The sequence below is a fragment of the Xyrauchen texanus genome, chromosome 15 (assembly GCF_025860055.1).
Source record: "Xyrauchen texanus isolate HMW12.3.18 chromosome 15, RBS_HiC_50CHRs, whole genome shotgun sequence".
NCBI lineage: Eukaryota > Metazoa > Chordata > Actinopteri > Cypriniformes > Catostomidae > Xyrauchen > Xyrauchen texanus.
Window position 1 is genome coordinate 16,688,952 of NC_068290.1, and position 27,236 is coordinate 16,716,187.

Here is a 27,236-nt window from a genome sequence, read left to right on the forward strand (position 1 = left end):
CCTTCAGGTGGGCCAAAACCAGTCTCTCAAATGACTTCATGACCACAGATTCTGCCTGTAGGTTAGAAGAAGATGAACCAGACAGTGATCAGAAAGTCACAAAGCTGCTCTAGAGACAGAGTGATATAAGAAAGCCTTTATTATTGTCACACATTATACATTTTTCATATATACAGTGAAATTTCCACATATCCCAGCTAATCTGGGGTCAGAGTGCAGGGTCAGCCATGATACGGCACCCCTGGAGCAGATAGGGTCAAGGGCCTTGCTCAAGGGCCCAACAGTGGCATCTTGGCGGTGCTGGGGCATGAACCCCTGACCTTCTGGTCAGTAACCCAGAGCCTTGACCACCACTGCATCCTTTAATGATGTGTAACAGTGATCCATTACATTTCTGTCCCTGGTGGGGCATGTAATGTGCTGTTTGTGTTTTGGCAGTTCACGGGTGAGGTTGGCTTTGTTAAAATCGTGAGTCCGGGTATTATTGTTCCATGTCTGTGATTCAGTGCAGCACTCACACACACACACTTGTGGAGGAATATAAACACTCACCAGAATAAATTAGGAAATGTCCCAAAGTGAGTTGAAAAGCTTACAGTTGATAAAGAGCACTTCCAAATTAGGACAACTCCTAATTATATTCCTCATGCTCTCAGAACCACTCTTTCACAATTTGAGCCCGATGAATCTTGGCATTGTCGTCCTGGAACATGCCTGTGCCGACAGGGAAGAAAAAAATCAATTGATGGGATAACCTGATCATTAAGTACATTCAGGTAGTCAGCTGACTTCATTTTATTGCCACATAATGTTGCTGAGCCTAGACCTGACCAATTGAAGCAACCCCAGATAATAAAACTGCCTCCAGAGGCTTGTACAGTGGGTACTATGCATGAAGGGTGCATCGCTTCATGCACTTCCCTTCTTACCCTGACGCACACATCGCTTTGGTATAGGGTAAATCTGGACTCATCAGACCACGTGACCCTTTTCCATTGCTCCACACTCCAAACTTTATGCTCCCTAGCAAACTGAAGTAATTTTTTTTTCGATTAGACTCACTAACAAGTGGCTTTCTTGTGGCCACACAGATGTTTAGTCCCAATCCTATAAGTTCTCGTCGCATTGTGTGTGTGTGGAAATGCTCTTATTTTCACTATTAAACATAGCTGTGAGTTTTCCTGTTGATTTTTTACGATGTGACTTCTTCAAGCGTTTTAGTGATCTCTGATCACGATCATTCAAGATTTCTCCTACCACATTTTTTCCGCGAATCTGAAGGTTTACCATTTTCCTTCCGGGTTTTAATAATGCATTGGGCAGTTCTTAAGCCATTTCCAGTTGTTTTCTTTGCTTGATGCAAGCCAATGATTTTCCCTTCTGAAACACAATAGCATTGTGGCAGGGCGGAGGGCGGGGCCGGGTCGTGATCATACACACCCGGTCCCGTATTAGGCTAATCAAGCCTCTGAGGTTTAAAGGCCGACTGCAGAGTATCGTGCTGGAGAGAGAGATCGTTAGCGGACATGTCCGTCATGTGTGTGTTTATGTTGTCTTTTAAGTTGATCATTAAATCTATTATTTATATTGTAAAGCCGGTTCTCGCCTCCTACTTTCCATTGAATCCCTTTACAAGCATCTTTTCCATGATACGTATTCCGACATGGTTGTTTAAGAAATGAAAAGCTACACACTGCATCAGTTAGGGGGGATAAAAGAATTGTTGCCTGCTGAAACATATTAATCACATCAATAATGATCCAATCATAGGCTCTTAAGTATGTGCTTATTTATTTTTGGTCAGGTTTGTACCTGTACAGAAAGTGGCTGAAAAATAAACGTACCCTGGAAAAAAAATGCATGATATGTGTGATAACCAGCCCAGGTCTGCCCTGTATACTATAAAGTACAGGAAATATCTTTCACCTCATGTGTGAATAAACAACTCCACATTTTACTTTTAGAAGTTTCTATTATGAGAACATCTAGAACAACACACAGAGTACTTTAAACTAAGGATGGAACAATAAAACATTTTTTCTTCCGATTCCGATACTTTTACTCTCATCATCGGCAGATACCGATCCCGATCCGATACCAGTGTTGTATTTCTTAATTAGTTAAACTTTATTGCTAACTAGTCTGAATGAAAGAGCCTACAGAGAGGAGGTGCAAACTCTGACACGCTGGTGTCAAGAGCACAACCTCTCCCTCAACGTCAGTAAAACCAAGGAGCTTGTAGTGGACTTCAGGAGAAAAGACAGAGTACACAGCCCCATCACCATTAATGGAGCACCGGTGGAGAGAGTCAGCAGTTTCAAGTTCCTCGGTGTCCACATCATGAAGAACTCACATGGTCCATCCACACTGAGGCCGTTGTGAAGAAGGATCACCAGCGCCTCTTCTTCCTGAGACGGCTGAGGAAGTTTGGAATGAACCACCACATCCTCACATGGTTCTACACTAGTATTGTAGAGAACATCCTGACTGGCTGCATCACCGCCTGGTACGGCAATAGCACCGCCCACAACTGCAAAGCCCTGCAAAGGGTGGTGCGAACTGCCAGAAACATCATCGGAGGTGAGCTTCCCTCCCTCCAGGACATATATACCAGGCGGTGTGTGCAAAAAGCTCGGAGGATCATCAGAGACTCCAGTCACCCGAGTCATGGTCTGTTCTCACTGCTACCATCAGGCAGGTGGTATCGCAGCATCAGGACCCGCACCAGCCGACTACATGACAGCTTCTTCCCCCAAGCAGTCAGCCTGTTGAACACTTGATCTATCAGGATCAATAATTAGCACTGCACTTTATTCATCTATAATCTCACACTGGACTGTCAACATATTCTCCTCAATTCAACTACTTATATATTTCATATACTCCCACTTATTGTATATTGTGTATTCTATATTGTGTGTATTGTTTACTGTACATTGTATATAATTATTGTGTTGTGTAAGTATGTGTACATTTGATATGTAAATAGTGTTGTGTAAGTATGTTGTTTACTGTAATTGGTATATGTCTCGTCACTGTCATGACTGCTATGTTGCTCGGAACTGCACACAAGAATTTTACCTACTGTTGCACTTGTGTACATGGTAGTGTGACAGTAAAGTGATTTGATTTGATTTTGATTTTGATTTGATTTGATGCAGCAGCAAAAACAAAAATAATTCCAGTGAAAGTCTTAAGTAGAAAAGAAGCCAGTTCTCTTTACACATTTTAACTTGTATCTGGACTTGTAAATGGTTTCAGATCTCTCTCTCTCTCTCTCTATATATATACTGTATATTATTTATTTATTTATTTTTAGCTTTATTAGTTTATCAATCCACTTTTCAGTCACACAGTCATTTTTGGAACTCAATTTGTTCTTATTGTAATTTATAATAATAATAATAATTATTATTATATAAATAATAGTAATATTTTTAATTAAACATTGGTAATACATTTCAGTTGAAATTTCTTAATAATTTTAATTTGACTCCAGCTTTTATTTTGAAAGTCCAGCTCTGAGCGCTCCAGGTTGTCTCTGTTTGAGTGTTTAATTGTAGGCTAGTTCACTGTGTTTCTCATTCAGCATTTGGCAAAATGCTTGTTAGGTGCTGTTCTCAATGCATCTTATAGGCAGACCGAACTATTGATTATATACATCCAAGATAGTTTGTGTGGGCATGAGCCTCTGCATTAATTTGTGTGTATGTGTTGGGAGAGCGGGGCTTGTTCAGTAAAGCTTAGTGCCAGAGACTACTTAGCTGTGCATGCTGACTGTATATTTATTATTAAACAGAGCCTTTTGCAATTCACAAAGCTTTTGAATGACTGTAAGAGCCTGAATAACATGCACAAGTTATATGGACTACTTTAATGGTGATTTGAAGGTTATTTATGGTCTTTGAGCTTGACAGTAACGTCGATGACCTATTGGATTTGGATTGGGCTCGTCGGACCGATACCCAATCCAGGTAAAAATATCAGTATTGGACCCGATACCGATCCAGGTATCGGATCGATGCCATCCCTAAAATAAACATCACAGTTGCAAAACTGTTTTTCTTATTCTATCAACTGTGTGTTTTCAGGTGGTATCATGGCCACTTGTCGGGGGCAAACGCTGAGAATCTGCTCCGTGAGCGTAATGAGACTGGAACATTCCTGGTGAGGGAATCGCTGTCTAAACCTGGAGACTTTGTGCTCTCTGCACTCACTGATGAACAGACCAGTGCTGGCAGGAGGGTCTCCCACATCAAGGTTATGTGCAATGTAAGTGCTTGTGTGTTTGAGCTCATACACATTCAGTATGATTGTGAATCTTTACAATCCAAATGTGCAAAACAAACTGCTGCCATATAGTGTTAAAAGCAAGTGTCTGACAACAACGTGTTACACAGCCCTACTTTGACATACTCTGGTGACTCAGTTAAATATGAAACCTATTAAACATTGAAGAGATTAATTTATCCATAGGTCACCTAGGCCCCGTTTCCACCTGGTGTTACGATGCGTTTCGGGTGATCCGATCACATGTGGTCAGGTGAGACACATCGCTGTTTACACCTGGTCGTTTTAATGCATCTTCTGTGACTAATTGTAAGAGCCAAATAAAAACTAGTTCATTTGAAGTAATAATTTAAAAACAGTTAAGTGGTAAAAAAGGGAAACATTTCATGAAAATTAATTGGAAATGTATTGGTTTAAAATGCATAATTTAGTAATGTTTAGGTATAACATTTCAGTAATAACATTTCAGTATTTGAGCTTCCAATCAGATAGTACTTGTCATAGCGTAATTATGGGATGTAGTTAGTTTAGTTTGAAGTTAGAGATGGTGGAAGCGACACAGTTTTTTGACCGTGCGTATATGTAATTTAAAAAGTAAACATTCAAAAAGAAGACCGTCTGCTCGTGTTTCAAATACTGGTTGTAGTTAGACTGACTTCAAAAGGTGGCAGAAGAATTAGAAGCAACGAGACACCACTACATTAATTGTGTTCGAATTTGGAGGTGAGGGTCTCTGTTCCATGACGACATACACTGGCGGCCAAAAGTTTGGAATATTGTACAGTTTGGAATATTGTACAGATTTTGATGTTTCGGAAGGAAATTGGTATTTTATTTCACCAAAGTGGCATTCAACTGATCACAAATTATAGTCAGGACATTACTGATGTAAAAAACAGCACCACTATTTGAAAAGTAATTTTTGATCAAATCTAGACAGGCCCCATTTCCAGCTGTCATCACTCCAACACCTTATCCTTGAGTAATCATGCTAAATTGCTAATTTGGTACTAGAAAATCACTTGCCATTATATCAAACACTGTTGAAAGCTATTTGGTTTGTTACATGAAGGTTTTTGCTGAACATTGCCTTTGTGTTTGTTTTTGAGTTGCCACAGTATGCAATAGACTGGCATGTCTTAAAAGTCAATATTAGGTAAAAAAAAAAATTGCAAAAAAGAAACCGCTTTCTCTAGAAACTCACCAGTCAATCATTGTTTTGAGGAATGAAGGCTATACAATGCTTGAAGTTGACAAAAAAAAAAATTATTTCATACAAAAGGTGTACTCTACAGTCTTCAAAGACAAAGGAAAACTGTCTCTAACAAGGACAGAAAGAGATGTGGAAGGCCAGATGTACAGCTAAACAAGAGGATAAGTATTTTTGAGTCTCTAGTTTGAGAAATGCGTAGATGCCTCACATGTCCTCAGCTGACAGCTTTATTGAATTCTACTCGCTCAACACCAGTTTCATGTACAATAGTAAAGAGAAGACTCAGGGTTACAGGCCTTATGGGACGAATTGAAAAGAAAAAGCCACTTTTGAAACAGAAAAAAAAGAGAAAAGGTTAGAGTGGGCAAATAAACACAGACATTGGACTCAGATCACTTGAAAAGAGTGTTATGGATCTTAACCCCATTGAGCTTTTGTGAGATCAGCTAGACTGTAAGGTGTGTGAGAATGTCCGACAAGACAGCCACATCTATGGCAAGTGCTACAGGAAGTGTGGGGTGAAATGTCACCTGAATATCTGGGCAAACTAACAGCTAGAATGCCAAGGATCTACAAAACTGTCATTGTTGCACATGGAAGATTCTTTAATGAGAACTCTGAATTAGTTTAAGACATTTTGAAATTTATTTTTCAAATTGTAATTGTACATTTTCATTTTATTAAAGTCCTGACTATACATTGTGATCAGTTGAACTTTGGTGAAAAAAGTAACAATTTATTTTCATAGGAGCACATTTTTTACAATGTAAAACATTTTTACATTTATTCCAAATTTATGGCCACCAGTCAATATGTCAGTGTGTTACTGCATGATAGTAAGGCGCAATAAAGTCAGACAAGACAAATAAGGTGTGAAAAAAAACGGCATGCTGTTTTTCCCAGATGCAGTTGAAATTTAATCGAAGCACTGAAACTTGCCATCTGACGAAATGAATGGTACTTTTGAAAAATATTTTTTAAATGATGAACACTCACATGAGATAAAGACTCTCTAGTCAGATCAGTAGCCTAACAAATGCGGTTTTAATTTACATGGAGCTGGGCTGGCTTATGAGGGCTGCAATGTTGAGATCACATGACCAGCCAAATACTACTCACTTTATCTCAGTAACCCCTCAGTTATAGAGCGCAACAGTCTGGTTCCAGAAGTAAAAATCTCATAAATTATTTTCCATTGGCCAATTGATTTTTAATGATAATTTATAAGAGAGCCCATATTATGCTAATTTGAGCCCCCCCAAAATGATTTTATTTTGGGGGTCTACTTTAATAGGTTTACATGCTTTGTTCAAAAACCACATTATTTTTCTCGTACTGTACATTTCTGCTAAACGTATCGGTTACCTAACGTAACCTCGGTTCTCTCTAGATGAGGGAATGAGTATTGCGTAAGCTAGCTTACGCTACGGGAAAGATTAATCTTTTCTGAGATATTGAAGCCAAAAAATTATCCTTAATTTTTGTATCCATTGTCAACGCAGTGCGGCAGCTGCAGACCTTGAGCGGGCTAGCTAGCGAGCTCATAGGTTGCTCTGCGGCAACTGCTGCAGCCTATAGATCGAGCTTGGGCTGAACTCGCATCCAATGAGAGGCGTCCCGCGCTCACTGCAACAAAGCCCGCCAAAATGGGCGTGACTAGAGTGCATATAAGCGTAGTTCGTAGGCTGGAACCCTGGTTTTCATTGACTGAAGCGAAAAGTCGCTCGTGATGCGAAGCACGGCCGGCTACGCAATACTCGTTCCCTCATCTAGAGAGAACCGAGGTTACGTTAGGTAACCGATACGTTCTCTTACGAGAGGTTCTCTCAGTATGCGTAAGCTAGCTTACGCCTACGGAACCCATTGTCAACGCCGTGCGCGCCAAGCATCCACTGTATGAGCCCCAGGGAATTAAGGGGGACCCGTGGGAGCCCTTATGAGTGGGGAAATAATATTTGGCCGGCAAGAATGCGGGTCATTGATTGTGTAATACATAAGCACATAGTGGGAAGGGAACGACAGAGCGGCGGTGCCGTTCTGTGTGGAATGTGTCCCATCAGTGCAGCTCACCAGGGAGCTGTAGCGTATTAAACCGCTAGTAGTTTTGCCTGCAGAGCGGGCACTTCCATTTTGTAAAATCTGACAAAGGTGGAGGGGAAGTCCATCCCGCTGCCACACATATGTCGTGAATGGAAATCCCGCTGGACCATGCCCACGAGGATGCCATGCCTCTAGTGGAGTGAGCCCTAATGCCCAACGGGCATGGCAGGTCTTTTGACGCGTATGCAGCAGCAATAGCGTCCACTATCCATCTAGATAGTGTCTGTTTCGAGGCGCGAGACCTTTGGTGTGCCCTCCGAACGAAACGAAAAGCTGCTCAGAGCGTCTGAAAGCGGCGGAGCGCGCAGTATACAATCTCAGTGCTCTGACCGGGCAAAGGAGATTGGCGTCGCGTTCGCTAACGGAAGCTGGCAGCGCCGATAGGGAAATGACCTGTGCTCTGAAAGGAGTACCGATCACCTTGGGAACATAGCCGTGTCTAGGCTTTAAAATGACCTTGGAGTCACTTGGTCCAAACTCAAGACACGCAGCGCTGACAGACAGCGCGTGAAGGTCTCCCACACGCTTGACTGATGACAGGGCAGTCAGAAAAACGGTTTTGAGTGAAAGGTATTTCAAATCCACGGATTGAAGTGGTTCGAAAGGGGGGCTTTCATAGTTTCGAGAACTATAGAAAGATCCCAGATAGGAACCGATGGGGGCGCGGGGGTTCATCCTTCTAGCTCCCCTGAGGAAGCGGATGACCAGCTCGTTTTACCCCATGACTGGCCGTGCAGGGGTTCAGCGAACGCCGCAACGGCCGCCACATACACTTTGAGCGTGGATGGGGTTCTGCCCTTATCCAGCAGCTCTTGTAGAAATACGAGCAGCTGACTGACACCCCACATGTCCGCGGGTCCAGGTCTCGGTCGGTGCACCATTTTGAGAACACAGACCATTTTGACGCATAGAGTCTTCTCGTGGAAGGGGCTCTAGCGCGTATGATGGTGTTTATTACTCCTTCTGGCAGAGCGACGGGTAGTCGTTGATCACCCACGCATGCAGCCCAGCTCTGGGTGGGGATGCCAAATTGTGCCGCGAGCTTGAGAGAGGAAATCTGCTCTCACTGGGATGGGCCACGGCGCTGTCAGTGACAGCTGCGTAAGCTCCGGGAACCATGTCTGATTCTCCCAACGCGGGGCTATGAGGAGCACCGAGTGACGCTGCTTCCTGATCCTCTGCATTACCTGTGGCAATAGCGAGACGGGAGGGAAGGCGCAAGCCGGGCGCCTGGGCCAGTCCTGGGCCAGCTGGCCCTCGCTTTGAGAAAAATATTGGGCAGTGAGAGTTCTCTTTGTACGCAAAGAGGTCTATCTCCGCTCTGCCGAATAGGTGCCATAACGCCTGGACTGTTTGAGCGTGCAGGGACCATTCCCCTGGGGGAATATTGTCTCTGGACAGTCTGTCCGGGCCGCCGCTCAGGTGGCCTGGCACGCGCGTCGCCCTCAGCGAGCGCAGGTGGCACTGGGACCAACTCAGTATGCGCTTCGTCAGATGGAAGAGGTTCCTGGATCTGACACCGCCCTGACGGTTTAGGTAGGATACCACAGATCTGTTGTCCGAACGGACCAGGACGTGGTGACCCTGAATGACCGGGAGAAAGCGCACGAGCGCGCATCGACCGCTATCATTTCCAGACAATTTATGTGAAGGAGCTTTTCCTGAACTGACCATAGGCCGAAAACCGGAGAGCCCTCGCGAGACCGCGCTCCAACCCGTGTTGGACGCCGCCTGTCGAGATGACTTTTCGGCGAGATACAGCTCCCATTGTCACTCCCCGCTGATACCATTCGGCCACTGTCCAGGGCTGCAGAGCTGAAATACAGGTCTGAGTCACCTTGATGGGCTGGCGGCCTGTGGCCCAAGCCCGGCGAGACGCCGGGTGTTTAGCCAATGCTGAAGCGGGCGATGTGCAGTAAACCCAGCTGAAGTACTGCTGCGGCTGAGGCCATGTAGCCTAGCACTCTCTGAAATTTCTTCAGAGGTGTGAGGCTGTTCATCTGAAATGACGCTGCTAGTCGCTGCACATGGCGCGCTGTGTAGATAAGCGAGCCGCCATTGCCACTGAGTCTAGTTCTATTCCAAGGAAGGAAATTGCCTGACTGGGCTGTAGTGAGCTCTTGGTCCAATTGACTGCAAGGCCCAAACTGTTCAGATGACTGAGGAGAACTGTCCTGTGAGACAGAAGCTCCGTATGTGATTGTGCCAAAATCAGCCAATCGTCCAAATAGTTCAGAATTCGCAAACCCTGACTCACGAGGGGTGCGAGCGCCAGGCCCATGCACTTCGTGAAAGTACGGGTGCTAAGGACAGGCTGAACGGAAGGACGGTGTATTGATAAACCTGGCCGCCGGCTGAATCTCAAGAATGGCCTGTGACGGGATTTATCTGAATCTGAAAGTATGCATTTTTCAAATCGAGAGAAATAAACCAGTCCCCTGGCGCATCATGCGCCGAGGAGTTTGCTGGTTGTAAGCATTTTGAACGGTCTTTTGCAAGCGCTTTGTTCAAAACCCTGAGATCTAATATTGGTCTGAGGTCGCCGCCTTTCTTGGGGACAAGAAAATAACGGCTGTAAAACCCCGACTCGCTCAGGGGAGGCGGCACTCTCTCTATGGCCCTTTTGCACAGAAGGTTTGCTATTTCTGAACGAAGCATGCACGCTGCTTCCGTGTTCAAAGTAGTTTCGAGCCGCTCCGAAGCAAGGAGGACGGCGATCGAACTGTAGCAAATAGCCCTGTTTTATTGTGCTTAACACCCATTCGGATATCCCTGGAATATCTTCCCACGCTTTGAAGCGTAATGTTAGAGGGTGAATGGCCAAATCGCTCTGATTGCCGCGACACAGCCGCTTAACAGAATGTGTGAGCCGCTTACTGTGCTTATGCTGGACTGCTCGCAGACAGCATGGACAGGCTGTTCTGTGAGTGACTTCCCGATTGAGGTGAATGGGGAAAGAGTCACGTCTGTTAAGTGATGCGCAAGCATAGCCACGGGCACGGGACTTACATACAGAGAAGTGTTTGCTGGCCGTGTGACAGAGACAGAGAATGGGCGTGCGCACGTATTCGTGAGCGCATTTATTGACTCTAACACTCGAGAGGTTCGTAATCGCTTTTGAGTGTGCTCTGATGGGGACACGGAACGTGTAATGCTTGTGTGTAGAGCTGAACACTAGATTGTGGGCACATTTTCTACACATAAGGCTGGTCGTGTGACAGAGCGGCCAGAGAATGGGCGCCGCGACGGATTCGTGGGTGCGTTATTAACCCTAACACTCGAGCGGGTCGTAACCGCTTTATGTGAGTGTGCTTTGATAGGGACATCGGACGTGTAATGCTTGTGTGTAGGGGTGAGCACTGAATCGTGGGCACATTTTCTACACATAAGGCTTTATTTTGGGTCGCCGTGGAAACGGCGCTTGAGTGCAGGCAAGCGGGTAATATCACCGGCTTGTTGGCTGCTGAATCCACCACTGCAGTAGCCTGAGAGAAGGGGACTGACAGGGGCGTACGGGACTTACATACAGCTGGCCGTGTGACAGAGCGGGCAGAGGAGGGATGCACGACGGGCTCGTGGGCGCATTTATTAACTCTAACACTCGAGCCGGTCGTAACCGCTTATGTGAGTGTGCTCTGATAGGGACACGGGATGTGTAATGCTTGTGTGTAGGGGTGAGCACTGGATTGTGGGCACAATTTCTACACATAAGGCATGTTTACTCTTTACAAGATTTCTTTGGGTCGCTGTGAAAACTGGCGCTTGAGTGCAGGCAAACGGGTAGTATCACCGGCTTGTTGGCTGCTGAATCCACCACTGCAGTAGCCTGAGAGAAGGGGACTGACAGGGGGCTAAGCTTTGACGGTGGTCCGCCGTGGCGGACTGAGCCGCCGCTTTCTCAACAACGCTAGGAGGACTTCGGTTGCTCAGGTTTCAGTACAATCTTAGGCCGAGGCCCGCAGGGGGAGGCTGTCTGAGCGCTGATCGAGGGCGGCCGCCCTGTCGACGCTGAGAAGTCTGGCTTGTTGAGCTGGGCGCTGTGAAGAGGCTCGTGCAGGAGGCTGGTCACGTGGGCGGCCTGCAGAGGAGCTTAGCGCGACGAGGCAGAAAGAGATTCATGGCTTGGGCTTCGAAACGGTCAACAATGCCACTCACCGCGGAACCGAAGAGACCGGACAGAGAGAGCGCGCGTAGTGCGCTCAGCTTCTCCCAAGTCGGCTAGTCAGATCTGAAACAGCCTCTGTCTGTAAGACGGCCATGGAATGCAGAGCAGATGCGCTTGGCCGGCGGCGGTATAGGCGCGGCCAACACAGGCGGAAGTAGTTCTGCAGGCCTTAGACGGGAGCACCAGCTTAGACCGCCATCTCGCAGAGGGCGGGCAAAGGTGCGGCGTGGAGTCTGTTGGGAGCCTGTTCAGGGGCGGTGACCACTGAGCCCGAGGCGGTCGACAACCTGTGTGAGGAGGCGCTAGTTCCCCTTCGACTCGGGCGCTGGTCCTGCTGGATTCCTGGGCCGAGGAGGAGGCGTGTGAGCCTGACCACCTCGCTGTCCGAGCCATGATGGAACAGTCCTTATCCTCCGCTTCGGTCCGAGATGGCAGCAGAGCAGCCGCCGGGCGGCAACTGCGCGTCCCGAGTGGGCGGGAGGGTGAAGGCGATGCTCGAGGGAGAGGCTCCGGCGAGGCAATCGCTTCTACCACTGGTTCCGCAGCCTTTGAGAGCGGCGCTTTTACTGCGCTGCTGAATGGAAGGCGCGCGCGGCTTCGGTCCTGAGCGCTCGAAGTCGAGCCCGCAGGGTCGACATCGGAAGCTCCTCGCAGAGATCGCGATCCGCCTTCAGCGAGGGGAGCTCTGCATGCCCCAGTCCCAGGCAGAGAGCGCAGATGACGTGGCGGTCTCCGGTGCTGAGAGGGGCGCTGCATGAGGCGCAAGTGGAGCGAGGCATCTTTAAAAAGACGCCAGTACTTTTTGTGAAGTTCATAAGAACTAGCTTGCTTTAAAAGGATACGTCGCCGGATGGCGTAGCTCGCAGGACGGCTGAAGGTGGCGAAGACGGCCGGCTTCTTCGAAGCTGTCCACGCTTGCTTGATGCCCCTCGAACGGCGACGCGGCTTCCAGTTCAGAGATGCGAAGAGCTTCACTGAAGAGATGAAAATCAGGGTTCCAGCCTACTGAACTACGCTTATATGCACTCTAGTCACGCCCATTTTGGCGGGCTTTGTTGCAGTGAGCGCGGACGCCTCTCATTGGATGCGAGTTCGCCCAAGCTCGTCTATAGGCTGCAGCAGTTGCCGCAGAGCAACCTATGAGCTCGCTAGCTAGCCCGCTCAAGGTCTGCAGCTGCCGCACTGCGTTGACAATGGATACAAAAATTAAGGATAATTTTTTGGCTTCAATATCTCAGAAAAGATGAATCTTTCCCGTAGCGTAAGCTAGCTTACGCAATACGAGAGAACCTCTCGTAAGAGAACCTAGTTTCATCCTATGGCTCAAATTCTCTGATTTTGGTCCTGTCTCTTTAAAGATCCCCTTTCCAAAAAGCTAAATTTGCTCCGATTGGCCAGCTGGCCTAGTCTGTTGTAATTGGTCAGCCGCGTGGATCGTATGTCGGAAATGTAACGCCCCTTACCATAACGGAGTTTCAAGCTTCCCGAGCAGCTGTAAACACTATTGTAAATATGGTAGAAGTGGCATCGGTTTTTGCCGTACAAGTTTGAGTCGATAATGAAAGTTTGGAAGAACAAGCTGATCGATCTGAACCACCTTTGCAAGTATGACTTGAGCAGGACGTTTCACAGTGGTAAGTTTTAATTTTGTAGCGTTCTTACAAGTACACTGTTGATTATTGTGAACCTAACAAAGCTTCAAGTAAAAGACACGTAGTGCATCTAACTAGTCATCTTTTGCTTGAATGGGTGTAGCCGAACTTTTTTCACCCGAACTTTTTTCAACCAAGATATTAACTGAGAGCAGAGGCTTACTCCCGGTTGGACATTACGAGGGGTATTAGAGAGTTGGTGAGCAAGTTAGCCCTGGACTACCACGGAGAGTGGCCGTAACATTACAGCTTGTAGTTATATCAATATATAAGACTCTTGAGATCAACCATTTTGTTACATAGTTTTAGTTAAAAGCCGGCCCACAGCTGAATAGTAAACCCTTGCCAAACAATAACGTTACATAGCAAGTTAGCCGAGCTGTACCGTGGATTGCAGATGTAAAATGAATTTGTAAAGTAAATCCATCTCCACACTTGATCACTATTCATGATAGTAAAAACGACAAACAATCTGCTTAATTCTATACAATTGTAGGTAAAAGTGTACCCGCAGCTGATTAGCAAAACTATTTCGACACAATAACATTAGCAGAGGCCTACAGCTGTGCACTGGATATACACTGTAGCTACACAAAATTCTCAGTAGCAGATACATCCACAAATAATCAAGCATCCTTACAGTTTGTGATCCTGAAACACCAGATTGTCCCAACAAAGTGGGAACTGCACCATCTTTCAGGAGTAATCATCTTAATTCCTGCATTGATTGTGGTTGTACTGCTGAGGAATAGTGTTATGATCCAGCTGAGGATCGAACCCGGGTCTGTGGAGTGCGTGTCCGAGAGGCAGACCGCTCCACCACTGGGGAAGGTGGAACTTAAATGCAGAGGAATAAGGAATCCTTTGCTCTTTATTTCAGAGGGAAAAACATTAATTACAGTCTTGTGCAGCACTTTAGGTTAACGTGCCACAGGGTGACTCAAACATCTCTCCTTGAGAGGCAATGCAAAGGATGAATCCAGACATCCACAATACATTAAAGGTAACAGAAACTGGTTATCCAAGAACAAAATAGAAGACTCACAAACCTCAGACCATCGTTTGGCATGGCAAAGCTAAGGAAAACATCAGGACTGAACAAAAACAAAAGTGCAATGAGGCTTTAAATAGGGTCTATCATTAGGAGTGATTCAACACAGGTGAGAGCATTGAAACTAATTAACAAAGTAGTAATCTGAGTTGAAATTATTCCATCTAGTGGTGAAATCAAGAAGCTTCAGACAAAACATTACAGAATAGCAGTAAAAATAAATTTTAACCACTGATTCTTCAATTCATCTGCCTTTGGAAGTCCAAACAAAGAGGTTTTGCTTTCACAGTGAAGAAAAAAGTGGCTTCTCGACAATGCTAACCCAACTCATCCTGGCCTCTTATATAACTACGTTTGTTTGAGGGCAGGCCAAAGTTGCCCTTAGGTATGGCATTATGCAAATGTATTACATAGATACTTTACGGAAGAAATGTCTGGACTACAAACAGCCCGTTTCTTGTAGTTCTTGAGCAGCTTTGTCTGTTGGAGAGAATAATTCCCTTTTGCGTGGACTTTGTGCTTTTTAACTTTGCAGACCTTTTACATGCACAAACTGCTATATTACACTCTAAAGGAAAGGTAAAATCCAAAAACGCATAATAGGGCTTTAATAGATCTACAATGAGCTCCAATGTTGTTAATTGATGGTACATAATTCTGGTGAGGCTATCAGTCCATGATATTTCAACTTAATTTAAAAAAAAATAATAATAGTGTTTAATGAATTTATGGTAAAGAATTGCACTGTACAGTACATGTTCCTAAAGGGGAACTCACTCCCATGATGCTCTGTGAGTGACAAAATCAAGACGGTCTCCCTTCTCTCTTCTTATATATTTGCATTTATCTGTATATATTTGTAATAAAATGTAAATATATTGTTTATACACTTTTTTTATTACGTCATTCGCAGTTCTTCAAGTGATTATAGTTTATTCCTTCATTAAAGACATTAAGTTCAGACATGTACCTTTTGTCTTTTTGTCAAATCAAAGTTTGCAATATCGGGATTCACCTTGTCATGATATTGTTCATGACTTTGAATTTTATGAAATCCCTATGAAAGAATAAGAAAAAAACTTCCGAAATGAATCATGGCTGTCTGTGAATGGTTTATTTCTACATTGGCATTGGTTACCGGAAACTATTGCTTTTCCATGAAGCTGCATCCACACAGCTAAGTGTGAATATAAGTCCAAGAGGACTCCCATATCGGCAGTGCAACAGAAATAAAAAAATGACTGCACCTGTAAGTGAAATTGTTTGAAAATGTGATTAAGAAAAGCCATTTGAAGATTTTTGTAAACGGCCCAAAAAAATAAATAGTTTTATAATAGTTGTATGAAATGTATACACATATATACACATGCAGACAGTATGACTTTTAAATCTACACAAATCAACATTTGAGGTTTGCACATACCTGAAAAACTCAACTGGACTTGAGTCATGAGTGTGTGTGGATGGCTATGCTCCACTCAGGACTCAGAGCCTTGTGGGCTCTAAATAGTTCTATTGTTTTGCTGTGAAAATGTGAGAGGAAGATTATGACCAAGGTTTCAGGCAAAACTGCTGCTCTATTGTTTTATATATTCCATTTGTAAGTATGTGCATGTGTGTGCTTTACCAGAGGTTCAAAGCGCTCTACCTAGAAAAACACCATCACTGCATTGTCTTACCCTGTGAGCAGATTAACAGAACAAACTCCGTTCTGTGAGAAGGTTGTAATCAGCTCAGAGAACAAAACAATGCGGTTAAGGCCTAAAACTTTTAAACCAGCCTAAGTTAACTCTATTTCAATTTTAAGAAGTTGTAAGCCCTAACCAATGGGCAGCTTCTGTTAATCTGATTCAAAGACACACAGAACGTTTTCTTTCCCTTTTTTTTATTATTATTTGAAGTTTTAATGAAAGATGCAGTCAAGTACATATTTATTTTTGGGGCTTTCTTGGCCTTTTTTATTTAGGGGACAGTAGAGGCAGACAGGAAAGCAATCATGAGTAATCATACTACCATCTACTTCACAATTCAGTATTACTTTCAGTTATACTAGAGCTGCACAATTAATTGAAAAACAAATCATGATTATAAGTGTTTTTGTAGTGGTTGAGTATTGTAACCAATCACTAACATGTCCGCTGAGCAATGAAATGGCAATGGACAATCAGAGCTGCTTAAATTAGTCCTTCGTGTGAGAGCATTCGTGAGAGTGCAGAACATTGAGCGGAGCGTCATCAGCGAAATGCAGGTCTCAAACAGTGTAAACCTGCAGTGACAGCCGTCATTGTAATGGGAGAATTTGTCGCGTTGTTCGATTTCTGTGTACAATTTATTAAAATGTGTAATTACAGTTTTGTTTTGTCATGTTAATAAGTAGGCCAATGTGAATTTGATTTTTACAAAATATCAGTAAAAGAATTCAGCTTAACTGTTCTAAGTGTGTTTTGGAGGTGTAGCCAACATATAGAATATTGCATGAATAGCATTTTTCAGGAATCACCGTCATTGTTATCACGCCTGCTCTAATAAGACCCATTTGCCACACAGCTGTATTGGTAGATTTAACATTTAAGACTTAACAATCTCAGATGAACGAGATCTCCATTGAAGATCTAACGGGATGAATGCTCGCCTGTCTCTTACTGAATGCAGTAGCTTGGTCGATTTAAATCAGCTGTTAATAAGTTTGAATATTGAATATGCCATATTATTTACTGTACATGGACTAATAATTTAAGCAGTAATTTAGCAATAATTCAATTTATTCTATACAATAGATGTCAATTTACAATCAGTTTTACAATATAAATTACAGTGCAAAATAATGCTTAAAAGATACTTAAAAGAAACTGGAGTGCAGCTCATATCCACCATTGAAATCTGCTACTCTGAATCACACGGTTGCTTACTTTGTGAAGTCACAGGATTTTAATATTTGAATTGACATTCATAATCGCAATTACAATATCAAGAGCAATAATCGACAATTATGATTTTTGCTATAATCGTGCAGCCCCAAGTTATACATTACTGTGCCAATTTTTAGGCACTTGTGAAAAATGTTGCATAGTTAGGATGTTTTCAGAAATAATGCCATAAATAGTTTTAAATTGATCAATAACATAATACAAAGTCCAGTAAACACACAAAAAAACAAGGTGTGTATTTGGTGTGACCACCTTTGCCTTGAAATCAGCACCAATTCTTCTAGGTACACCTGGACACAGTTTTTCTTGGTTGATGGCAGATAGGATGTTCCAAGCTTCTTTGAGAATTCACCACAGTTCTTCCATCTATTTAGGCCATCTCAGTTGCTTCTATCTTTTCATGTAATTACAGACTGACTCGATGTTCAGCGGGGGCTCTGTGGTGGTCATGCCATCTGTTGCAGGGCTCTCTGTTCTTCATTTTATTCGCAGAAGGAATGTTTGGGAGTCTAAATTGTATTTTTCCTATTGACACACTAAAGGTGAAGATATAAATAACCATTTTAAGACAAATATTTTTGTGACACCTCTTAAGTCATTAAATCTTTTGCACAGTACTGTATATACAGTCATAGTGTTTCATTTAAAAGAAATGTTGTGAGGTGGTAAAGTGAATGTAAAATCTGAACAATTGTTTGTGTGTTCTTAATATGTGAGAGTGAAGGTGCTATACTGAACTGGAAATTGCCCAAAGAGGTGGTAAGTAGGTAGGAATCCCTCTGAACTCAATTTATGTTTATTCACTTTCAGAATGACCGCTACACAATTGGTGGTAAAGAAATTTTTGACAATCTGACAGACCTTGTGGAGCATTTCAAACGCACTGGTATCGAGGAGTTATCTGGCACAATGGTTTACCTCAAACAGGTAAAAAATATCTGGTCCCAACATGTGTTTAAGTGATGACTGTCTCTTAAATGTTACACATATAGCACAAAATGTCATGCCACAAAAACATCAACTAATCAGCTTCTGGTACTAATCAGCTTCTGGTATTGGTAGAAGTTTTAGCTTTGGTCACACTGGATAAATTAGAGGGCCAGTTAGAGGGTGCTAACCACTGTGATGTACAGATGGTATCTTATACACATTGAGATTTTTGGTCAGTGGTTTTGATTAAAACCATTTTACAACAAGACCAAAAATATACAGGGCTCAACAATAAGATTGGTCCAATGGCCTGTGGCCAATATGAGGGCGCTTTGGACCAGTTAACTGAACTGTCACTTGCTCAGTGGTTAAATGCTGACTGGCATTTAATTTAATATAAAACATTTGTTCTGCTTACATAAACAGATTGGAGTGGAAAAAATCTGTAAAATTAGTTTTTTATGCTTTCTGACATAATGGCACTTCACAAACAGCTGTGGGAAAAACCCACAGAACCCCATGATGTGATTAATCACGCCCTCTCTGTCTGTCTCTCTCCTACCTTCTGCTGTCTATCTGTGTTCATGTCTTGTCTTCTCTCTCTATGTCTTTTGATGTCTACCCACCTCTCTTTTCCACAGCCATATTACTCCACAAGGTTGAATGCAGCTGATATTGAGAGCAGAGTAAAGCAGCTCAATCAGACCTCAGAGAGAGAGAACATGGGTGGGGCTAATAAAAAGCTCAAAGCTGGCTTCTGGGAAGAGTTTGATGTAAGTGGCATGTTAAAGGTTCTTTGGATGAACCAAGTTCTTCATGCATTGGAATCAAAACTACATTGTATGTGCTCATTGTGGGATTGATTTCGAAAATGCAGTTTGAAATTGTGCAGCATTCATTTATAACACATAACAAAAATAGAAATAACAATCTATATTTCATACAATGGCCCCCAAAAGTATTTGGACTAGAGCTTTGAGAATTAACGCATTAACGCATGCAATTATTTAAAAGGTTTGACATGTAAATTTTTCTTTTTAAATTAACGCATTTAACGTTAGTACAGCATAAACACTTGTTGGAAGGGCAGAACCTTTGTAATATGTCTGCTCTGAGTCATTACACTGATACTCTTAACAACACACACACACACACACACACACACACACACACACACACACACACACACACACACACACACACACACACCAGACGTGCTAGTGATTAAATAATGGAGAAAGGAAGTCTTAATGCTTTTTAATGTTGAAAACAAGCCCAGATGGGACTTATGATAGAAATAAAATATTATTTAGCCTATATAAGGTGCATTTTAATTACCACAGAAGCACGTCAAGCCTTAAATATCATTAAAACGCAGAATAAGACATTTTTGTCTGCAAGTACTTTTCATGTGAGAGTTCAAAGTGGCGCTTGACGCTGACATTGATGCCCCTAACCCGAATCGTGAAATTGGCTTCAAGAATCATGATATAGGAAAGCGGATAGCCACAGTCTGCCGGCTGACTAATATTGTTGAGGATGAGAGTTTGAGATATAAAACACATTGCAATGAAAATGCAACCTATGGGGAGAATAGTTCTTTCAATTATTCAACCTCCCAATTAGACTTTGGGAAAGGTTTAATGTTACTTGAATTGGTGCTATTTTTGTGCATTTCTATCTTTATACTGTGGAAGGCTTTGTTTGGAAAATGTTAATAAAGCATTATATTGTTACACAGTACCGCCACTGCCAATAAGCAGACTACGCAGCCTGCGTAGGGCACCGACTCCCTAGGGGGGTACCATCTTACCCTTGGAGGGCACTAGAAAGTCCACCGGCTGCCCTTACTCACACATTATACATGTTATTCACACACAGATTATCACAAGAAACCCCTGGAACTCTGCGTAGGGCATCAATTTGGCCAGCGGCCCTGTTGTAACATATTGTTTTGTTTTCTGTCATAAGAAATAAATGCATTTTGACAGGAACATTTTAATCAACTGATTAATTTGGATGCTTAAGCCACACTTAAAAATTTACATAATTAATATATTCACATTATGTAACAAAATATCAAACCAAGTGGCATTTTCTTTAGAAAAAGTAACACTTTCAAAGAAAACAATTTCACACAAAAAAGCTTATTAGATTTCAAAACAATTAAAAATGTGATTAAAATGTATTTAGGCTCTTTCTGGTTGTCAAACTTTATGGAATATGTCCATTAATAATTTGTTGAACTACACATGTGGTTATTCATACATCCACTACAAATCATTGCAGAAATGGCTTAGAAAGTTTAAGTTAGTTCTGAGAAAAGGTATATCATCATTTGTTTGCAGATGCCGCTTGGTTTGATATTTTGTTATCTGACGAAATTCAGACGTTTATAAGTATGGGTTAAATGTCCAAAAGTGTCCAAATACTTTTTAGGGCCACTGTATACAATGGGGAAAAAATAGAAGCATTATGCTGACTATGGTAGTGCTACTGAAAATACATAAAGAGTGTTTCAATCCCATGGTCAAAGTTCTGAATGGTTTTAGTGTGGTAGTTTAGTATGCCACAGGTAATAGGATCACCCCGTAACAGCAGCCTATAGGACGAAAAAAGAGGCCTTGTTTCCCACCAGTGTAATTCTTTATCCCATTTTTTTCCCATTGGCCCACTTTTGGGTCTGCCAAAACCTTTAGATCAAATGAAACAACTTATTATTTGACATATTTAAACACATGAGCATACTGTGACAAATAGGACAGTAGGCATCATATAGACAAAAGTTTTTAGCCATTAGTTTTTGCAGCAACTTTTTGATCAGCATTATAAGTCTGATTAAATAATGTATTCATACAAATAACCCTGCTTGTGCACAGCATGGCAAAAAGCTTGATTTAAAGGGTAACTAAACCCTAAACCAACTTTTTTTAGTTAATGATCTGTAAGCATGGGGCTTTATTAGTACTGGTCATTGATTCAAGTAATTCTTTTGACATTTGTGTATAAAGTGTTTTAATTCTACAATATATGGTGTAAAAACGTCTGAGTGCTGCCCTCTTCAGGTTGAACGGTGGCTACTGCAGTTGAATTTTCCTATTGGCTGTTGCGGTACTTCGTGACGTAAGCGGTGACAGCTGACGTAAGCAGGTTCCAGCTCACCATGCCAGATTCATGTACATGTCGTCTTGCGACCGTGTGAGGAATAATAATAACATAGAGTCTGACAGCATCTGTCAATTAATCCGTCACTACGAGTCTCAGGTGAACCCCCCCCCCCGCTCAGCCCCGCACTCGGTTCGTTCCCTCTATCCCCGCCGGGGTCTGCCCACTTTTCCTGCATTTTCAAATATTTCTAGTGGGTGGAGTCAGACTCTGAGCAGGTGTTTAGTTACCCTTTAAGGTTTAAGCAACTGTTGCTAAAATTAGCGCATTCTTGCTAAGCTGATCTCTGGTCGGAGTAAGGTTAGACCACAGTAGCCAAACGGTTGTTCAGAGCCACTCTCAACAGACAGGATTTCATGTATCTTTTCTTTTGGTCTTAATTTTCCTTCCCATCTTTGCTATTTTTGGTCTGTAGATTTCTTTTTCTGTCCACAGGCGCTGCAGAAGTTTGAAACGAAGGTAACGAAGAGTAGAGATGAAGGCATGAGACCAGAAAACAAAAGCAAAAACAGATACAAGAACATCCTTCCCTGTGAGAAACAAATCTAATTTGATAACAGTTTAATAAATACCGGCAGCTCTGGTTGCCAGAAATTTACCGTAAAAAATACAGTGACAATTTTTCAGGCATTACGTAATGCCATTTTAATGGCTGTATACTTTACAATTCACTACTATTTCATTAAATTATATAAACTTAATATAATAACCATCTCTAACTACAAAAATCTGCTTTTCACTATAAAATGTATTGTTAAACACTGCAGTAACAACAGAAGGCCACATAATGACTTAAAGTTGATCAAGAGTGTGGCCCTTCCAGGAGCAATAATTAATACACATGTAGAGATGGTAATCACGGTAACACGTGTGAACACATTAAATTAATGCAATAAAATTGAACTAAACTACAAAACATATGACATAGAAAACATCAAAGTACATAACTGATTTAAAAAATAAGAAACATAACCATATACTGTATACTGAAATTTGATGGGTCACACAGAGACTTCTAGGAACATCAGATTAAAAAAAAAACATTTCGCCAAAATTTGAACAATAGGTTACTTTAAAAGCACATGTATTCTCTTGTTAAATATTATATACATTTTTACCATTTAATTATATGGTAAAATCATACGTTTCCATCTAAAAACATTGGGGAAAACATATTGTTAAATATATTATAATTTTTTACCGTATATGTTAAAGAAACGACCTGTTTATAACTGAAAATACTGTAACTAGCATCCCCGTTAAAATTATGTTTTTTTTTTTTAGAAGTGTAGAAAGGGATGCCCACATACTTTTAAACTTGTAGTGTATTATTTATGAATATACAATTTGTGTTTCTTTGAAAATAATAAAAATAAAAATCAGTAACTCTCTTCCTTCCATATCTCTCCTTTTTGTTTTCTTAGTTGATGACACCAGGGTTATCCTGCAGAACGCAGATCCTAATGTTGTTGGCTCGGATTACGTCAATGCCAACTATGTTACAGTATGACCTCAATAAAAGTCATGGTTTTTAAATGACATTTGTAAAATGTCTTTCAAATCTCTTTTAAACTTTTCTTTCTCAATGTTCACAGAACAAATTAATGGAAATTGGTAACCAGAAAGTTTACATTGCTGGTCAAGGCTGTCTTGCAACAACTGTAAATGATTTTTGGCAAATGGTATGGCAGGAAGAGTCACGAGTAATCGTCATGACTACAAGGGAGGTTGAAAAAGGACGGGTTAGTATATTAGATCACTGTATGTTTAGGGTTAGGTTAGTATTAGGTTAATGTCAAGGAAGAGCTGAAATTCATCCTATTTATTTATGATAATTACTGAAAAATCTTAAATTCTTGTCTAACATTTTCATTTATGTGGTTGTTAAATCAATGTTTGTTGGTCCTTGGTCATGGGAAACCAAAATATAAAATAATTAAAATAAAATGATTTCCAAGAATGGAAAAGTCTTGAAAAATCGTGAAAATATCTTATAATGAACATACATTTGTTGTTAAAAAAACTAAAAAATTGACTCCAAATGTAATATTCCTATTAATATTATAATATTTTCTATTTCTGTTCACTAATAATTTACCCATTGTAAAATGATCAAAATGACGTGCTTTCTGCAGAACAAGTGTGTGCCATACTGGCCTACAAGTCCGGAAGAGAGCAAGGAAGCAGGCAGGTACATAGTGAAGTTACTGTCTGATAAAGATGCCACTGATTATAAGGTCAGAGTGATGGAGCTTTCACCTTCACACCGGGTAAGAACACCTATGCAAACATTCACACTAACACAGCACATTTATCTGTGTAGCACCTGTGGCGCATATTCTGTCCCTGTAATTCTGTTCCTTTCAATTTCATGTTGTCAGTATTGCATGTTAAAGTTACAAATGTGACTACCACTAACATTCAAGCTTTAATCATCAGTGCACTATATAAAGATATGTGATAATTATCTGCATTCATTTAGCCTCACTCCCTCTCTTTACTTTTCTGATTCCAGAAAGAGCCAGCACGGACCATTTGGCACTACCAATATATGAGCTGGCCAGATCATGGCGTGCCGCAGGAGCCTGGTGGAGTGCTTAGCTTTCTAGAGCAGGTCAATGCCAAACAGCATGAATGTTCTGGATCTGGACCAATGATTATTCACTGCAGGTACTCATCTGCACACAACAGAGCCCCTTAATACCTCCTCTACCACTTGGGGGCTTCATGAGCACAAGTTAGTCAAGTTTCCTGTAAAAAAATTGCCTACAAAACAAACATTTACATTTAAAAAAAAATAGATTAACTTTTTAAATGGCTGAGTTGGACCAGATTGTGAAGGGAAAATTGCCAAGAAGTGCCAGGCATACATGGGAACACCTTCAATACTGTTTAAAAGATTCCAGGTAGATACCATATAAAGTCAGTTAAGAAAATTCAGAGTCTGCATAGCTGTAATACATAATATATTATGTACTGAATATAATACATAATATTAATACTTTCGTTTGTGACATTCCATAGTTTGGATGGCCACTATTTTAAGAGCACTAGCACTTAGCGCAGTGCTATGCCATAAGTCATACAAGTTTTTGGCAAGTTCTGGTATTTTCATACAAGCATGTGTAGGTCGAGGCTCAAGTTGGTTTTGCGAAATGCGCTGATGGGTTTGGTCAAGTGCAATTTAATTCTGAAGTTCTTCTCCGGCACATCTGCCTCCTATAAAACTGTCCATTCTCTGTCAAGCACCAGCGATATAAACAAAGACAGCACATTCATATGAAGTTTGTGGTGTGTATGGACCGAGAACAATGAATTAGAAGAATAGAAATATGGACTTACCACCTTCTCTGCATTAAATGCATCCTTGTTGAATGCCAGGCTTCTTTGACAGTGACGCATTCCTTTTATATGCGTGGAAAATGTGGTTCTTTTCAGGATTTGAATTTACACTGTTAAATTAGAGAGGACGTATGTAACTGTCATCTACTGACACACAAATCATGGCTGATTGTATCTGAATGCACTTCTACCAGTCGATTTTGATTCTCAAACAATTAAATTCATTTATTGAAACTTGAAAAAAATGTAACCAAAATGATTTCTCAATTCAAAGTACACTTAAAAAAATATATAATAAAAATAACGAAGTGGCCAAACATTTTACTCTTCTCCAACTTCTTTTGCAGTGTTTTAAAAATCATTGTAAGACAACAATGGAACAATACCAATACAAACATAATAATAATAAATACAAAATAAACTATGACTCATAAATCTCATAAATATTAGTTTAATAAAACAAACAGTGACTACATTGATCGTCGTGGACATGATTTGATGTTCCACTACATTTACAGAGTTTGGACATGGACTTTATTACTTCCCTGCATGTGGAATCTCCAAACTGCAAATGCAGGAACTGAATTTGGACTTTGCGCTGAGATAAGACATGCTTTTGTAACATCTTGGCGCAATTACCTATTTATTAGCACATCGTGGTAATGCATAGTACTGCGCTTTGCTCACATATGAAAATAGAGCATGATGACTTCATTATTATTCTAAAATGTGAAAATAATAAATTAAGAATAAAGACTGAGTTGGTGTATCCAGACTTTTGACTGGTCGTTTACATTTTGCATTTGTAAACCTTTCCCTTTTTTAAAAGCCGATTTAGACATATTGAACATCTGTAAACCAGGCCTAGTGAACAGTAATTTGGTTTGTATTTCTATTTAATACGTCTATACAAAGATGATATTAGCAACTGCTAAGTGTTATCTTCTCTAATATTTAAACCAAAGCCCTCAGAATCACATTCTAAGAGATTGTATCAAACCCAGACGATTGATAAGACAGAAGACAAAATTATAAATGGCATGGGGAAGTGAATATTCTCTGTATGGCTAGACATTCAAGAACAAAGAAAACAAAGGCAGAATTGCAAAAACTTCTCTTCTCTTAGCATGCAATGTACTACATGCCAAAAAAGAAAAAAAAGAAGCCTAATCGGGGTGCTTTAGGCAGTATTCACACCACTCAGCAAGAAGTAATCACAGTAAATGCTTGAACTTTCCATGACCCCTGAATTTGTATTCTAAACCGTTAATTAATAGTTTGTTTATGCTTTAGTGTAAATGTGCTCTGGGACATTCAGTGTCTCATGACCTCTGCAAGCTGCATGATATGAGTTCAATGTTTTTTTTCTCAATGTGTTTTGTCAGTGCTGGTATTGGAAGAACAGGAACCATTGTGGTGATCGACATGCTTATAGACATAATTGACACTAAAGGTGAGTTTACAGCACTGATTCAACAGCTTTCTTGAATCTTTACATTTTCTTAACTTTTTTGCATTTGGCAGATGCTTTTATCCAAAGTGACTTGCAGTATAGTGCATACATTTACAAATACATGTCATCAGTTTAGGTGTTCCGCAGGAATCAAACCTATGACCTTGGCGTTGTGAGCCTTACTAGTGTATACATTTTTTTTTTTTTTGAAAGTCAGAATGCTGGCAACAGGGAGTCTGATGGTTCAGTTCCCACCAGAAGCAAGACAAAAGCCCTCACCATTGTGCACTTGAGCAAGGCACTTAACTCCAGGTTGCTCCACAGGCGTTGTGCCGTTCTATTGCAACATAACATGAAAGTCATGGAAATAAATTCTACAGGCCCTGGTCATGTGGCAATAAATTAAGAAATAATGGTTCTGCATTCATTGGAGTGCACCTAAACAGATTTGTGCATACACAGTCTGTTGATACTCTCAGACCATTGGAATGCCTTGGCACAATAAATTCCAACTCATTTTGAGAAGTTTATATTTTAAATAAGCTCAAATACATTCTAAAAATGTGCTGCATTTCCAGACGGGTTTAGGACTGCCCTAATATTTACCTTAATCTCAAAACATTAATCAAACTTTGCCATTGCAAAACTGATTTTAGATGAAGATCTTTAAAATGGCAATGAGATAATTTGATCTACAGATCAGCTCTCTCAGCAGGAGATTCATAATTCATCCGTTTTACTGCAGGTTATGGGTTAATGCAATGCAATCACATTGATGGAGGTATAATAACCTGTGAATGTCCTCAGGCTTTCTGGAGCCTATGTTTGCTTAATCTCCTTCCCTTTCTGATGACTCAGATATTTTTTTCACAAATTAATACCATCCGGAAATGCAAAAGTAACACAATTCAATGTTGTTAAGAGTACAGTTAGTCCATTGTTTATTGC

The 27,236-nt window shown here is 41.4% G+C and overlaps 1 protein-coding gene across 2 annotated transcripts in view; it reads left to right on the forward strand.

The window, feature by feature from the left end:
• The window catches only part of LOC127656503 (tyrosine-protein phosphatase non-receptor type 6-like), a 51,892-nt gene that overhangs the window by 19,819 nt on the left and 4,837 nt on the right, over window positions 1-27,236 (forward strand). For both annotated transcript variants that reach the window (XM_052144883.1, XM_052144882.1), the window contains 9 exons: window positions 4,092-4,272; window positions 18,209-18,325; window positions 18,970-19,101; window positions 21,929-22,025; window positions 22,918-22,997; window positions 23,089-23,235; window positions 23,629-23,763; window positions 24,009-24,163; window positions 26,221-26,288. In XM_052144883.1, coding sequence (XP_052000843.1) covers window positions 4,092-4,272; window positions 18,209-18,325; window positions 18,970-19,101; window positions 21,929-22,025; window positions 22,918-22,997; window positions 23,089-23,235; window positions 23,629-23,763; window positions 24,009-24,163; window positions 26,221-26,288 — 1,112 coding nt within the window. The remainder of the gene's footprint in view (window positions 1-4,091; window positions 4,273-18,208; window positions 18,326-18,969; window positions 19,102-21,928; window positions 22,026-22,917; window positions 22,998-23,088; window positions 23,236-23,628; window positions 23,764-24,008; window positions 24,164-26,220; window positions 26,289-27,236) is intronic.